The 17,939-nt window shown below is 36.4% G+C and overlaps 1 protein-coding gene across 1 annotated transcript in view; it reads left to right on the forward strand.

Annotated features, from left to right (window-relative positions):
* Window positions 1–17,939, forward strand: part of LOC21389068 (intermediate cleaving peptidase 55, mitochondrial) — a 65,114-nt gene that overhangs the window by 30,066 nt on the left and 17,109 nt on the right. The window contains exons 2-4 of the mRNA XM_024164006.1: window positions 11,275–11,349; window positions 11,487–11,750; window positions 12,020–12,112. Of these exons, the coding sequence (XP_024019774.1) occupies window positions 11,275–11,349; window positions 11,487–11,750; window positions 12,020–12,112 (432 nt within the window). The remainder of the gene's footprint in view (window positions 1–11,274; window positions 11,350–11,486; window positions 11,751–12,019; window positions 12,113–17,939) is intronic.

Consider the following 17,939-nt stretch of genomic DNA (forward strand, 5'->3'; position numbering starts at 1 on the left):
GGTTTTTAGGGCATAACCCCAAAAAGAAGTAGGCATTGAAGAATAACTCAACATTGATCTTATCATGTCAAGCAAAGTTCGATTTCTCCTTTCGGCTACACCATTCTGTTGTGGTGTACTGGGTGCAGTCAGTTGGGATACCACACCTTCTTCAATCAAGAAATCCCGGAACTCTTGGTCTAGGTATTCACCCCCTCGATCTGATCGAAGTGTCTTGATTGGTTTACCTAATTATTTTTCAACTTCTGCTCAGAATTCTCTAAACTTTTCAAAAGTTTCAGATTTCTGTTGCATTAGGTAAACGTAACCATATCTTGAATAGTCGTCAATAAAAGTGACGTAATATTCGTAACCGCCTCTAGCTTGGACGTTTAACGGTCCACATACATCTGAATGTATCAACTGAAGGGGTTTTGTAGCACTTTCTCCGTTCGTCGTGAAAGGCCTCTTGGTCATTTTACCTTCCAAACAAGATTCACAGACCGGAAGCTCACCAACTTTTAGTTCGCGTAAAGGACCATCCTTTACCAGTCTTTCAATCCTGTTTAGGTTAATATGACCAAGCCTAAGATGCCACATATATGTGTTGTTATTGTGAGAAATCTTTTACTTTCTATTCTTAGGTTCGGCAACTCTGAACATTTCAGTATTAAGCAGTGAGTTAGGTATTGGTTTTATACAATATAAACCATCATCCAGACGTCCAGAACAAATATTTAAACCATTTCGAGAAATATGAACAAATTCATTATCAAAATAAACTTTAAATAATTGTTCAAATAACTTAGCCACAGAAATCAAATTTCTACGAATGTCTGGAATAAAATAAACATTGTTCAAAACTAAAAATTTATTTTCCCTAAAACGAAGTCTAACTTCTCCCACTGCTTTTGCCGAAACTCTTGCGCCATTGTCCACTTTCATCGTGTAGTCCCCATCGGCTAGCTCGGTGTAAGAACTAAGACTCTGCAAAGAAAAACAAACATGATTAGTTGCTCCCAAATCAATTATCCAGGCCGAGGTATCACCCTCTACTAAACATGTTTCAAGGACTAGTAAATCTGATTTACCTTGTTCCTTTTTCTTTTTCAGCTCCTCAAGATACTTGTGATAGTTTTTCTTCCAGTGCCCTTCGCCATTGCAGTGGAAACACTTTCCTTTGGGTTTCTGGATGGGGCCTTTAGCCTTCTTGGGTCTCTTGTTCTTTCCTTTCTTCCCTTTCCCTTGGTTCTGGTTCTTTCTTTTAATTTCACCAGAACTTCCCGCAACTACAACATTTGCTTCTCCTCCCATTCTCTTGTTGGTGGATTCGAAGTTTTGCAGGTCATTCATGAGTTCAGTGAGGTTGGACTTTTTCTTGTGCATAACAAAGTTTTTCACGAACTTATGAAAATTAGGGGATAGGCTTTCCAAGATGATGCCAACTTGGGTGGCTTCATCGATCCTGGCACCATTGAGCTCCGCATCATAGAGGTGATCAATCATGTTCAAAACATGTGCCTTGACTGAAGAACCTTTCTTCATTTTGTCATTCATGAAAGCCCTAACAGCATCCAAACGAGCCTTCTCAGAGGGAGCGCTAAACATGGCTTCTAGAGACTTCATTATCTCATAAGCAGTCTTCATCTCCTCATGCTTCTTGCGAAGCACATCGCTCATACTGGCCAACATAAAGCACTTTGCTTTGTTGTTGGTCTTGATCCAGCGATCTTAAGGCTCCCTTGCGGTTTTAGATGCATTAGTCGCGGGTTCAAGAGGACATTCCTCTACTTGGACAAACTTGTAGTCTTCGCAGACCAACAGTATGTTCATGTTACTTTTCCACTTAGCATAGTTTTCACCGTCTAATTTTTCAGTCGCAAGTAGTGTGATAATAGGATTTGACATATTGCTAGAAATAAATAGAATATTCATCTAATCAATTTATGTGCATGAATATCAAGGCATGTTAATTTTGGCACAATTAAATATGATGCATGAAGCACATGAAAAATACATAAATCATGTTTTAATTTTGGGGTGCCAACGATAATCTCACATATAAAGTGTACCTTTGGGTAGTTAAGTTATATGCCAATTAGACCGAGACTCTTCTCAGTTAATAAATATAGTCAAAATATCTCATATTTTCATATTTATTAACTACCGTTATTTTTAGTCAAAATATAACTAACAGATTTGATTATATTTTATGAGTGTGACCCACCGTTTCAAATCCCATAGACTTAACTCCGGATTGCTACCTTTGGGTAGTCAATTCAGAAATACATCTTGAAATCTTATCTCTAGGAAGCCAACCTTGTTATTGATCCGGCAAGGACACTCTCCTTTAGGAGGGCGATTCAATGTCGCCGCAAAGCCCCTTTCCGGATCTCACGGTGTTGCGCTAACGGCGGAGACTAGTGGGTCGTATTGTCATACAACCCTCTCCCACTCATTATTTTGTAAATATGTATTTTGTTTAAAAAACATCTCATGATTTTCAAATCGAAAAATGAACAATTTATTTTTCGGATATGTGAAATTTCAAAATTTAACTCTTAAATTCAATTTCACATGTAACATTATTTTGCAAATCAATTTTTGCAACTTAAATCAATTTAATCACATTAAATTGATTTTAGCGCAAGGTTCTTATTTTATATGAGTAGGCACATTATATCTATATGGCATGTTATATGCATGGACATATAATATATAATTATCAACATAAAATATAAATATATGCAATCGACTATTGAGATGGATTTGACCGGGTCCCATGGAAAAATAAATTACAACTCAATCGAATCGAATAAATAAATAATTACAATAATTATATTCTTCCGTTACATCAACGGGTCTTCGATTCTTGAGTTCTTTATTCTTCGGCTTCAATCTTTGTCTCCAGGTTGGATTTCACATTCCTTGGGGTCTGGAACTTTTCCGAGTCTGTCGGCACGCATTATGAAGGTTTCAAAAACCCTCGGGCCCATTCGGGGTCCAATTCCTGAATCTGGGCCGCCAGCTGCGCACCATGGTGTACGCGCGCGCGTGAGATGGCCGCGCGTTGTACGCGCCCGCGCGGACTGTCCGCGCGCTGGGGCGCACTCTGGCCGCGCTCTGGGGCGCGTGCTGGACCGCGCACTGGGGCACACTTGGGCCGCGGGGACGCGCGCTGGGGTGCGCCCCTTGGTCGATTTCTGGAAATTTTCTAGGCAGTTTTCTGGGCTCCTTCAAAAACTTCAAACTTGATCTTCAAGGCCTTCTTTTGATTCAAAATCAAAAACTCTAATTCTACCCAAAACCTAGAATTCCAATAATTTTAATCCCGAATTAAATTACAAATAATTTATCAATGAATGAATATAACCGATCCATAGAACCATATAATTAACGACCAAATCCACCATCCATACATTCATCAACATGAATTAAAATAAACATCCATAAATGCAAGTGCCGACCCATCACATACATACATAATTAAATATCACATATTTAATATCAATTTTGATTATCAAATAATCGAAACATAAATTAATATCGTCTATAGACCGCTCTGATACCAATTGTTGGTTACCGAATCGAATTCGGATGCGGAAGCGTGGGGAAAAAACGGATCGTGTATAACAAAAATTTCATAAAACTTTTGAGATACTCTATAGATTATATTAATTTATGCACGAATAAACTAATCACGTTAGTTTATATATATCAAGAACTCAATCAGAAAAAATACCTGGAAGCTGACTCAGATGATAACTTGAGTTCTTTGACCACGAACAGTCCTTGCTCCAAGCTTTGTGTTTAGAAAACCAAAGTCTTCCACGTCGATTCCTTGATTCCACGTAGATGTGTGTGTGGGCACACGTAAGACAAAATAGGTTTCAATAATACTCAAATTTTCACAAACACCAACGCATGCACGATGTGGAATTTTTCGGAGAAAAATTTTTTCCTCTCTTTTTCCTCTTTGAGGATTTCGGCCACCTTAACTCTTAGGGCAGAAAATTGTTTTCAAAAATTGTCTCCACAATTTTCTATCATTCTCATATTTAAAGAGTAGAAGTCAAACTTCAAAACAGAATCAAATCTCTATCTCTTATTTGAATTTGGAACAACAAAATCTCCACTACTTATCCATAAAGTGGCCGGCCACCCCTTAGGGTTTTAACTCTGTGTGTGGCGCCAACAACAGATAGGGAAGGAAGAGAAATCATCCTTTATCCTGTAGTCCAATTTTAATTCAAATTCAAATTCAAATTTAAGTCAAACTTAAATTAATTTGAATTTTAAATTGAACAACTTATCAAATAAGTTTAAAAGGATAAATTTAAATTATGTTCACAATTCAAATTCAAATTTAAATAATCACATTATTTAAATAATAATTAATTCTCAATTAATTATTTTTCGAGTATTTAATTTTAGAATTCCATAATTCTAAAATTCTCATTTTGCCCTTTGTGTCTGGTAGAATTACAAGGACGACACGGGGACTAATGGACCTATAATCTCGAGCTCCAATAAAATTAATAATTAATTAAACACTTTAATTAATTAATTAATTCTATTAATTCTAATAGTTACTTCACTATAAACTTGGAATTGAACTCCGAAATTATAGACATTAATTACTTCTAAAACACGAAGTGTCCATTTGATATAGTCATTACATATAGATCAATCATCCATATATAATTCATAATTAGAGTCAGGTAGAATCTGTTAACCTCTCTAATTAAATCTGCATCCTTGAGTACCATTAATTCTCTAATGAATAGTGATTCATAAAACACATTCATGAACCAAAGCGCTCTTACTAATCTAAGTACCGAATCAACACTCAAGAGAATTATTTATCTATTTCTTTCTCAAAAAGGAATGGATTCCATCTCGTATAAAAACATTCTCAGCTACCTATTTCATCATGTCTCCAAAATACAAGGAATAAGATTCAGGGTCTCGGAATCCGTACCGAGTAAATCAAAAGACATAAATCCATAAATAGGAGTTTGTTAAGAACTCAGGATTAATATCATTCTATATATGACCATCGGTAAACTGAATTAGAATTTCTATGCTTAACGAAAATTATTAGAAATTCATATTGTGTCTGTGTCCATGTTCCACACAATCTCATTATGCGAAATACATTCATTCAATATCTCACCATATTAACAATGCGGATAGCACTGTTCCATGCTAAATAGGAATGACATGTATTAATAATGTTTTAATTAAAGATTTTGAACTTTAATTAAATTCATTATGAATAATGTTTTTTATTATTATCCTTAAACACTATCTTCTTGTATATAACACTTATATACTATGTTTAAGGTTACATAAATAATCACAGAATTTTCATTTGATATTCATAAAATATTCATAAATATATGCACATAAAATGATGAATAAACTGTTTTATTAATTAAATAATAAATATCCTATTACATCTCATGCTTTTAGGACACTATTCCCAACACTATTTTTTATGATTTTCTCTATTTGTCGTCTTTAAAAAATATAATAAAATAAAAAATGACGTCAAAAATAATAAAATTTTGCAGACATGATCCTAACATTTTTCTAGGCATGCAAGAAAATAATGACCACAAAAAATGACAAAAAAAGTAAAACACTGTCAAAAAGCCCACGGTCCAAGTAGTAGGGCACCCAAGGGCCATCTCATGGGCCGAGATGGGTAAAAATTTACATTTTTATTTATGTTTTAAATTTTAAAATTAATAAATAATTTTTAGGAATTATTGCAATAATGGGCACAATTTTTTGATGACTATTCCATTTTTTATGATTTTCTTCATTTTTCGTCTTTAAAAATATAATAAAATAAAACGACGTCAAAAAATAATAAAATTTTGCAGACACGATCCTTACATTTTTCTAGGCATGTCAGAAAAAAATGGCCTCAAAAAATGACATAAAAGTAAAATACTGTCAAAAAGCCCTAGACCCGCGTAGAAGGGCGCCCCAGGGCGAGCTCAGGCGCCGGGATGGGTAAAAAATTTACATTTTTATCCATGTTTTATATTCTAAAATTAATATATGACATTTAGGAATTAATCCAACAAGCGGCACAATGTTTTGATGAATATTCTATTTTGTTATGATTTTCTTTATTTTTCGTATTTATGAAATATAATAAAGTAAAAACGACGTCAAAAAATAATAAAATTTTACAGACACGGTCCTTACCTTTTCTCTAGGCATGCCAAAAAAAATGGGCTCAAAAAATGACAAAAAAAGTAAAACGCTATGAAAAAGCCCCTGGCACGCGTAGTGGGCCGCCCAACGGCATGCTCAGGTGTTGGGATGGATAAAAAATTTACATTTTTATTTATGTTTTGCATTCTAAAATTAATATATGATTTTTTTGAATTAATGCAACAAGTGGCGCCATTTTTTGATGAATATTCTGTTTTTTATGATTTTTTTTATTTTTTGTATTTAAAAAAAATAACAAAATAAAGACGACGTCAAAAAATAGTTAAATTTTATAGACATGATCCTTACATTTTTCTAGGCATGCGAGAAAAAAATGGCCTCAAAAAATGACAAAAAAAGTAAAACACTGTCAAAAAGTCCCCGACCCGCGTAGTAGGGCGCCTAAGGGCCAGCTTAGGGGCCGGGATGGGTAAAAAATTTGCATATTCATCTATGTTTTGTATTATCAAATTAATATATGATTTTTAAGAACAAACATTACCATTTTTTGATAAATATTCTATTTTTTTATGATTTTCTTTATTTTTTGCATTTATAAAATATAATAAAATAAAAATGACGTCAAAATATAATGAAATTTTACAGACACAATCCATACATTTTTTCTAGGCATGCCAGAAAAAAGTGGCCTAAAAAATAACAAAAAAGTAAAACGCAGTCAAAAAGCCCCCCGCCCCGCCTAGTAGGGAGCCTAAGGGCAAGCTCAGGGGTCGAGACGGGTAAAAAATTTACATTTTTATTTTTATTTTTCATTCTAAAACTAATATATGATTTTTAAGAATTAATCCAACAAGCAGTATACTTTTTTTATGAATATTCTATTTTTTATTATTTTATTTATTTTTCATATTTATAAAATATAATAAAATAAAAACGACGTAAAAAAATAATGAAATTTTGCAGACGCGATCCTTACATTTTTCTAGACATGCCAAAAAAAGGTCTCAAAAAATGACAAAAAAAAGTAAAACACCGTAAAAAAGCCCCCGACCCGCGTAGTAGGGCGCCCAAGGGCCAGCTCAGGGGCCAGGATTGATAAAAAATTTACATTTTTATTTAGATTTTGCATTCTAAAATTAATATATGATTTTTAGGAATTAATGCAACAAGCGGCACCATTTTTTTGATAAATATTCTATTTTTTTATGATTTTCTTTATTTTTCGTATTTAATAAATATAATAGAATAAAATTGACGTAAAAAAATAATGAAATTTTACAGACACGGTCCTTACCTTTTTTTTAGGCATGCAGAAAAAAATAGCCTCAAAAAATGACAAAAAAAGTAAAACGCTGTGAAAAAGCCCTCGACCGGCGTAGTGGGGCACCCAGGGGCCAACTCAGGAGTCGGGATGGGTAAAAAATTTACATTTTTATTTAAGTTTTGCATTCTAAAATTAATATATGATTTTTAGGAATTAATGCAACAAGCGGAACCATGTTTTGATGAATATTCTCTTTTTTATGATTTTCTTTATTTTTCATCTTTAAAATATATAATAAAATAAAAATGACGTAAAAAAATAATGAAATTTTGCAGACACGATCCTTACATTTTTCTAGACATGACAGAAAAAATGGTCTCAAAAAATGACAAAAAAAATTAAAACACTGTCAAAATGCCCCCGACCTGCTTAATAGGGCGCCCAATGGCCAGTTCAGGGGCCGAGATGGGTAAAAAATTTACATTTTTATTTATGTTTTGTATTTTAAAATTAATATATGATTTTTAGGAATTAGTGGAACAAGCAGCACTATTTTTTGATGAATATTCTATTTTTTATGATTTTCTTTATTTTTCGTCTTTAAAAAATATAATAAAATAAAAATGACGTTAAAAAATAATGAAATTTTACATACACGATCCTTACATTTTTTTAGGCGTGGTAGAAAAAATGACCTCAAAAAATGATGAAAAAAAGTAAAACGCTTTAAAAAAAGTCCCGGCCCGCGTAGTAGGGCACCCAGGGGCCAGCTCAAGGGCCGGGATAGGTCGAAAATCTACATTTTTATTTGTGTTTTGTAGCCTAAAATTAATATATGATTTTTAAGAATTAATGCAACAAGCGGCACCATTTTTTATGAATATTCTATTTTTTATGATTTTCTTTATTTTTCATCTTTAAAAATATAATAAAATAAAAACGACGTCAAAAAATAATTAAATTTTACAGACACGATCCTTACATTTTTCTAGGCGTGCCAGAAGAAAAATGACCTCAAAGAATGACAAAAAAGGTAAAACACTGTTCAAAAGTCCCAGGCCCGCGTAGTGGGGCGCCCAGGGGCCAGCTCAGGGTCCGGGATGGGTAAAAAATTTACATTTTTATTTATGTTTTTCATTCTAAAATTAATATATGATTTTTAGGAATTAATGAAACAAGCGGCACCATTTTTTGATGCAAATTTTTCTGACAAACTATATGAGATATTAATTAGAATGAAATAAGAAAAAGTATGATGTAAAATTTTAAGTTTTAAATATGTTGGGGGTGCCTTAATAAAATTTTAGGGTGTAAATAAATATTGTCAATATATATATACATATATATTGAAAGTAAGTCTAATATTTGTTATTAAGGGTTTTTAGCATATTTATCCTCTAGACTTATTATGGTTTAGCAAATTGTCCTCAAAACTTTTAATTTTGGCAACTAACCCCCTGAATTTGTTTAACTATTATAATTATCCCTATTTTGATAACAACTATTAAAAATTTAACGGAATAGGGGCAAAAGTAGTATTTCTTTTAAAGGCAATAGCACAACTTTAATAAAAAGTCAATAAATGGATAAGATACAAGACGAAACCAGAGTCAAGAACTATATGCTACTTACATGATTAGACAATAGAAACACACTCCTTACCCAATAACGGAGATAACTCCTCCAATTAGTGGCACTATAACAAGGTTCGGCCACTTCGAAACAACCCCAGATTAACCACATCTCAGTCCCAAAACGGACTACACAACTCAAACTTAGAGTGGTTGGGAGACCACCCTCTAACCAAGACCTAACATCGGTAGATAGGGACACCATCACTGTTATTACAACACAAATAAAGACAGAAAACAGAAAAATAGAAAAAACTCTACAAGGATCCCAAGAAATCAAACTAGCAAAATCAAGCCCCTCAACGCCGGAGGCATGTGAAACACTGTAGGAGTGGCGTTGGAAAAAAGCTCCTGAAACGGGGACAAAGCACCGGAGACACGGTGGCGCGTGGGTCCCACACGCTCTAGACCACCTTCCTCGCTTCCCTTCCACGATATAGTTCTTGGAATTTCAAAGGAATCCTGCGACGAACACGTCTTAGATATAAGGTAGAAGACTAGAAACTACTTCCCCTTGACAACTCTATTTCGGTGACTATTCACACTTCCGTCGGCATAAACCCCATGCCGGTGACGTCTGCAATCTCTCCAACGAACTTTAGAGGCCGGTAACCTGACGAATGGCCGGACCACCTGCCTTAAAGAACTATTTCTATAAGCTTGTTGCAAAGCACCTCTCTAACTTTCTCTCTCTAGAACTCTTATCCCCAACATTCAAAAGTAGTATTTTATTAATAAAAAACTTAGACTAATATTAGCCATTGATGTACTAAAACGTTTGATTTATGGATTTAGAACTATAATTAAGAACTATTCTTATTTTACGTGTATTTTTTGTGAGAGAAAATATTGTAACGAGTCACGAACCATAAGTCGAATCATGACACGAACCCTCCTTCCAAATGTCCATCCAAAATTTGATAATATTTTATAACTTTAGCCTTTAGATGTCCTGTTTGTATCTCTAATGGAAGGATTATGCTGAAAAAATCAATCCAAAAATTTGTTGAGCTTAAATAACCGATCAATATGTATTGATCAGTATTTATATAGTTATTCAGAGTAGAAACTGAACTATTAAAAAAAAACAAAAAAAACTATTTAAATGAAAATTTTCAAGTGGTGTAAAAACGCACTATTGCCTGCCGTTTAAACCGTTCCGTGCGCTCCCCTGTACTGAACTATTTAAATGAAAATTTTCAAGTGGTGTAAAAACGCACTATTGCCTGCCGTTTAAACCGTTCCGTGCGCTCCCCTGTACTGAGTTGAAGGCGGCCAAGAAGCTGAAGCTGGGATTGTCGATGGACCGCAGGCCCCAATCCAGGAGCTGATTACTGATTACTGATTACTGATTAGAGATTGCTATTAATTTCATTACAAAACCACTAATTTAAACAACAAGGGCGATCCTGTAATTTCTCGAGCTCGCTTTCAGACACTTAAACCCTAAAACCACCTGAAATTTTTGGTGTTCAGCGGTTTTATACAAAATTACCTATAACACACTTTGTAACGATTACGTGGAGTATCATTCGAAATGCAGATTCCTGTAAGAAAACTGTCGCAGAGAATTTCTTTTCTCAAACAGGTACCTTGTCAACTAAAAGTTTAAGAAATATTGTTGAACAGTCCAAACAAGTTTTATCATTTGAACTTTTGGTTTAACTGTTAAGTCGTTTTGATTTCTGGATTGAGTTATGAAGTGGGTGTTTCTTAAATATTCTAATCAAGTCCTTTTTTGGGTAAAGTGTAGCTCATGTTATGTGTATTATCATCCATTTAGTTTAAAATTCTGTAGGAGTTCACAGAAATGACGATACAATTGGTTAAATTATGTTATATGCTTTTGGTTATTGTATTTTTTGGATTAAATATCAGGTTGGTAGTGCTTTGGTTTTTCATTACGTTGAAATTCTGGTCAGCTAACTTCCGAGCACTGGGTTTTGTTGGAAGCAAATTTTTGTGTAACAAGTTTTAGATGCGATGTCTTTCACAGTTTCAATTGATCATTTCAAAACATGTGTGACCCAAGAGTCTTAATTACATGATACATTTCTAATTATTAACACAATATGATTTTATATGTCATGTGTAAATTTTTCCTGCAAATTCCCAGTTTTCGAAAGTTATGTAAGCCTGGATATTTCTTCATCCAAATTTCGATACTCCGGTCTTGTTTTAAATATTTTTTTTTTTTGGGCTTTGCAGGCTGTTAAACGTTGTACATATTGTACGATAAAAGTTGTTGATATTGGACAACCAAGTCCTGCATCTCATCCACAGGTGGTTCTACTTACTAAGAGAGGTTTACATGCCATAGAAAGATTGACAAGCGACCAATGTGTGAAAAAATGTTTAAACAAAAAAAAAACCTTGCTTATATTCGTTTTGTTGTAACTATGGTGCTATTTCCTTTCCAGTTATTGAAAGGAGGGGAGCTTACGCCAGGTACAAGTTCTGAAGAATATGTTTTGAGGAGGAAAAATTTCTTGGAGCTTCTTCCAGAGAAGGGCTTGGCTATCATTGCAGCTGCCCCTGTAAAGATGATGACGGGTGTCGTGCCTTACACATTTCGACAAGATGCCGATTATTTGTACATCACTGGCTGCCAACAAGCTGGTGGTCTGGCTGTTCTAGGCCATGAGTGTGGTTTCTGCATGTTCATGCCCGAAGCAAATTCTCATGTATGGCCAGCCTTGTATGACAAATGTTCTTGCACTCTACTGAAATTTTTCTGATTGTGTAGTTTCTTCAGTAGTGGGTAGCGGCTTTAAATTGCCTACTTTATTCCGTGCACAGACGTTGTTGATTGAGTTGTCTTATGAAAAAGAAGAAAGCTTTTCTTAGCAGCGCATATTTCGCTAAGTGCTGATAATTTGATACACACTGTTGACCGTACCCAAATAGAAGATAAGCAGGCTTCTGATGTCATTTTTACCGTTACATTTTGTAGGATGTTATTTGGGAAGGGAAAACTGCTGGAGTTGATGAGGCTTTGGAAATATTCAAGGCCGAGAGAGCATATCCAAAGCGCAAATTGAGGGAGGTGTGTTGAATCAAAGCGATCTGAAAACAGTTTCTCTTCCCATGTCACACAACATAACTAAAATCCTTTTGCTTTGTTATCAGTTAATCACACGGTTAGGTAGTTGTGAATTTTGTCCCTTGATTTCAGATGAGTGATAATCTGATAAGCATTTGTGCATCACACAAGTGTTCAACTAGAAGTTAACATGACCATTTATTTTGTGTCTTCACACTGTTTTAATCAGATTTTAGAAGGTTTTTCAGAGAGAAGAAGAGGCAAACGGTGGAGGAAGAAATGCTCAGTCCACTAAGTATCTTTACTGAGAAAAATAGTTTATATACAATGAGGGCTAGCACTAACCTATACACGTGTCAAGAAAATGGAACTACAGTACAAATGACAATTGGAGAGAATAACTAACTTATCAGAGGAAAATAAAGCTAGGCTATAATGCTGTACAGAGTAAAATAATTATACACCCTCAATTGTTCTAACATCAACCCTCAAGCTCATTGGCCGTGGAAGGAGATTGAGCTTGCCACGCAGATTCAGAAACCGTTGTGACGGTAAGGCCTTAGTTAGGACATCAGCTAGTTGATATTCTAAAGGAACATGCTGGACAACTAATGAGAGCTGCATTACCTTGTCTCAGATGAAGTGATGATCAATTTCAACGTGCTTGGTACGAGCATGAAGAACGGGATTAGTGGCGAGGTAAGTGGCACTAAGATTGTCACAAAACAATATGGGAGGAGAGGGCAAGGACACATAAAGCTCTGCTAGAATAGATTCCAGCCAGAAAAGTTCAGAGGTGCCATTTGCAATTGCTCGGTATTCTGACCCGGTTCTAGGTCTCGATACAACCCGATGTTTAGTTGAGGACCAAGAGACTAAGTTGGGTCCAAGAAAGATGCAATATCCTCCAGTACTACGCCTATCATCCGGGCAGCTTGCCCAATCCGCATCAGTGTAACATGTAAGAGAAAGATCAGGCGATGCTTGTAAAGTGAGTCCGTAGGAAACAGTGGCCTTGAGATAGTGCAAAATTCGTTTTACTGCTTGCCAATGGTTTGTTGTAGGAGAATGTAAGAATTGGCACACCTTGTTAACCGAGAAACTAATATCAGGCTGAGTTAATGTGTAGTACTGAAGAGCACCAACAATACTTCGGTAGTCTGAAGGATCTGCTAGAGGTTGTCCTTCGTAAAGAGAAAGCATGGGACCAGAGGACATAGGGGTATGATATGGTTTGCAATCAAGCATTTCAGACCTTATGAGAATATCCGTAATGTACTTGGACTGGCTGAGATGTAATCCTTGATTAGTGCGATGAACCTCGATGCCTAAGAAATTTAAGAGCGAAGATGGAGTTGAGTTTGTGAATGAGCTACCCCAAGAAAACAGAACTGTTGCTCGTGACAATTATGTCATCAACATATACGAGCATAATGAGATGTACAGGTGTAGTATGAAGAAAGAACAAAGATGTATCTGCCTTGGAAAGCGTGAAAACCCCATTGTAAGAGACAAGAACTGAGCTTTGTGAGCCAAGCACGCGGAGATTGTTTAAGGCCATATAGCGCCTTATGAAGCTTGCAAACCAATGGGACAGAAGAAGGCACATGAAACCCTAGGGGTTGCTCCACAAACACCTCCTCATTTAGGTCACCATTAAGAACAGCATTGTGAACGTCAAGTTGTCGTATAGGCCAATTCCATGAGAGGGCAAGCCTGATAACAAGCCGCACTGTATTAGGCTTAACAACTGGGCTAAACGTCTCAGTGTAGTCAAGGCCACGTGTTTGATGAAACCCCTTAGCAACTAACCTAGCCTTATGACATTCAATGGTCCCATCAGGCTTCAACGTGAGTTTATAAACCCATTTACAGCCAATTACTTTATGAGATGAAGAAGCAGGAACAAGAGACCAAGTATGATTAGCATGAAGTGCAGAAAGCTCAGTGTGCATAGCGGCTTTCCATTCAAGAGTGGCCATTGCTTGTTTTACGGAAGTAGGTTCCAAGGAGGCAGTATGAAGTAATGCTTTGGGCCTGAAAGTTCCAACTTTAGATATGGTCTTCATTGAATGGGTGTTGGTGTGATCAAGCAACCTGTAAATGCGTGGAGGAGAAGCAACGGAATCTGCAATGGGAAGATTAGATGCACAAGGCAAAGTAGTGGAAACATGTTCACATGGTGCTAAAGTGTGATCATTAGGTGAACCGTGTGCAGTAGTGACAGAAAGTGGAGAAGGGGAAGTGGAAACGGAAGGATTTTGGAGTGAAATGGAAGGAGGAGAACAAAAGGAAGAGGCAGGAAAAGGTGTGGATTTTGGAGAGGGAGAGGTGGTGGAGAACAATGGTGCAGGCATTGTAAAGGAGGACACAGGTTGGGAAGAAGAGGGAGAGGAATCTATGGAAGGAACAATGGTAGCTTTGGCAAAAGGAAAGTGTGTTTCGTTGAAAATGACATGACGAGATATATAGACTCGTCCGATTGAAACATGTAAGCAGAGATAGCCCTTGTGTTGAGAGCTGTAACCAATAAAAACACACTCAGCTGATCGGAATTTGAGATAATTGTTATTATAAGGACAGAGAAAGGGGTAGCAAGCACAACCGAAAGTTTTGAGGAAGTCATAGTTAGGAGGTTTGTGATACAGAATTTCAAAAGGTGATTTGTTTGAGAGGACAGAAGTGGGAATTCTATTAATTAGGTAAGTGCTGTCTTGAAAGGAATAGGGCCACATTGTAAGAGGGACAGAACTATTAGCTAACAAGGTGAGACCAACTTCAACGACATGCCTGTTTCCCTTCGACGCGACCATTTTGTTGTGGTGTATATGGACAAGCTAATTTGTGAATGACACCATGAGAAGCAAGAAAAGTGGAGATCGACCGGTATCCCCCACCCCAATCAGTTTGGAGGGTTTTTATCTAAGCATCAAATTGAGTTTCAATCATAGTTTTAAATTTGGTAAAAGTAGGAAATGTTTCATCTTTTGTGTTAAGTACAGCCATGTAAATTGCAAGAAATCATCAATAAATCGGAGAAGGCCCCCACAAGTCGGAGTGTACAAATTCAAAAGGCTTAGAAGCTCTAGAATTTGAAATTACAAAAGGTAATTTGTGACTCTTTGCTAAATGACGAGATTAACATAAATCTAGATGAGACTTCGACACTTTCTTATTACAAGACTGCAAAACTTGAGACACAATTTTGGAGGCTGGATGTCCCAATCTGTTGTGCCAAAGGTTGAGATCTTGAGAAGAGGCAAACTGATGGAGTTGGCAAATGAAGATGTAGAAGCAAAAGAACTTGAGATTTTGTATAGGCCTTGCTCAAGATGACCCCGAAGTAGAGTGACCCTCGAAGTTTTGTCCTTCACCAAGAAAAAGTTTGGATGAAACTCAACAATGGCATTGTTATCCGAACACAATTTGGTGACACTAATAAGATTTTTTGAAATTTTTGGTGTGTGCAGCACAAGATTCAGTAGTAATGGTTTAGTGTGTGTATGTGTAGTGAACAGTTACCAATATTTGCAATGCAAATAGTCTTACCATCACCAACCATGACCTGCTCAGTTCCATGAAAGGGAGCAACCGGACTGAGATTTGAGGCATCTGAGGTCGGATGGTGTGAGGCACCTGAGTCCATATACCATGAGCTATCTATTACAACAGATGGTGTAGGCATCAATGAAGAAGCAAAAAAGGCTGCTGCAGCTGAGTTCTGAGTGAGGTTTTGGCTAGGGGTGAAGTTCTTAGTTTGTGGTTGGTAGCGCAAGTTGGCTCTGTGATAACATTCAGAGGTAGTATGTCCAATTTTGAGGCAGATTTGGCACTGGTTTCTGGTGTCATTGGTAGAGAAGGTGGGTCTTGGTGACCATTTATTCTGTGGGACAAAGAATTGGGGTTTTCCTAAAAGATATGGTTGATTTGGATTGTAAGAGCTAAACTGAGGCTTAGTGTACGAGAGTATTGGCTTTGAGGTCTGGAGAATTGGTTTTGGGAGAAATTTTGATACGGCTTCTGAGCTTGGTGTTTTTTGAAAGGTTGGAAGTTAGACAAGTTTGCTTGTGGGTTTAAGTTGTTGGGAAAGGGTTGAGAAGGTTCAGCTGCTCAACAGAATTCTGCCTCTAAAGTCTCAAATCACAAGCAAGTAATAGGCTGTGAATTTCATCAATGTCTGGTTGATCCGACCTAGCATTAATTATGTCTGCAAATGAGTTGTATTGTGGCCATATACCTCTGAGAAGATAAATATTATGATCATTGTGCGAGACAGGTTCACCAATGGAAGCAAGCTTATCAACAATAGATCTAAGCTTAAGAATATACTCATCTGCTGATAGCTCGTCTTTTTTGATGTTTTGAAGCTCAGTCCGAAGCTCGATGATCCTGGAATGGTTGGTTGCGGCATAGGTTCGTTCAAGACTTGAAGAATTTCTGAATTTCTTATTGAATAAAACTCGGGACTACAACTACATATAATAAACAATATCTAATAAAGGAAATAACTAACTAGCTTAATTCTTTCCTAAAAAATAGGAAACAGAATCATAGGAGAAGATCACAACCGATCTCTTCTTTTATTCCTAAAATACTTTCCTAAAATAAAATCCATAACTTTGACTTCCGAATATTCAACACAAATTAAGTCTTCAAAGTTAGGTCTAGAGAGAGCTTTGGTGAGGATGTCTGCCGTTTGTTGCTTGGTAGAAATGTAGTTCAATTTAACAGTCTCACTAGTCACCTTCTCTATGATGAAGTGTATGTCAATTTCAACATGCTTAGTTCTGTCATGATGCACGGGATTCTTAGCTATGCTGATAGCTGCCTGATTATCACACATCATCAGAATAGGAGATGAACCCATTTGTCCCAGTTCACTAAGAACCCTTTTTTATCCAAATCCCTTCACAAATTCCTTGTGCTAGTGCTCTGTACTCAGCTTCTGCACTACTTCTGGTTACCACTGATTGCTTCTTGCTCTTCCAGGTAACAAGATTACCCCAGACAAAAGAACAGTACCCAGAAGTTAACCGTCTGTCAATGATGTTTCCTACCCAATCTGCATCTGAATACACTTCAGTGTCACGATTCTCTGTTTTTCTGAAGAATAGGCCTTTCCCTGGTGTCATCTTCAAGTACCTAAGAATCCTGTAGACTGCTTCCATGTGTTCCTCAGTAGGGCTGTGCATGAATTGACTTACAACACTCACTGCAAAACCAATATCTGGACGAGTGTGTGAAAGATAAATTAGGCGTCCAACAAGTCGCTGATATCTCTCCCTGTCTACAGGTGTACTTTCTTTCTCGGTGCCAAGTTTCTTCTGACTGTCCATAGGAGTATCAACTGGTTTGCATCCAAGCATTCCAGTCTCCTTAAGAAGATCTAGAATATATTTCCTTTGAGAAACAACAATGCCCTTCCTTGATCTAGCCACTTCCATTCCAAGGAAATATTTAAGATTTCCAAGATCTTTAACTTCAAACTCTTCTGACAAATACTTCTTCAAATTCTGTAATTCCTTCACATCATTCCCAGATAGAATAATATCATCGACATAGACTATCAATATAGCAATTTTTACGTGCGTGAGATTTCTTGACAAACAGAGTATGATCAGCCTGACCCTGTATGTTGCCATACTTCGTTCGAAACCATGTGGGATTTCCATGTAGACTTCCTCTTCAAGGTCACCATTTAGAAAAGCATTTTTTATGTCTTGTTGTTGCAAGCACCAATCTTGGTTGACAGCCAATGAGAGAAGAATTCTGATAGTGTTAAGTTTTGCGACATGAGCAAACGTTTCTTGATAGTCTATCCCATAGGATT

The sequence above is a fragment of the Morus notabilis genome, unplaced genomic scaffold (genome assembly GCF_000414095.1).
Source record: "Morus notabilis unplaced genomic scaffold, ASM41409v2 Scaffold163, whole genome shotgun sequence".
NCBI classification, from domain to species: domain Eukaryota; kingdom Viridiplantae; phylum Streptophyta; class Magnoliopsida; order Rosales; family Moraceae; genus Morus; species Morus notabilis.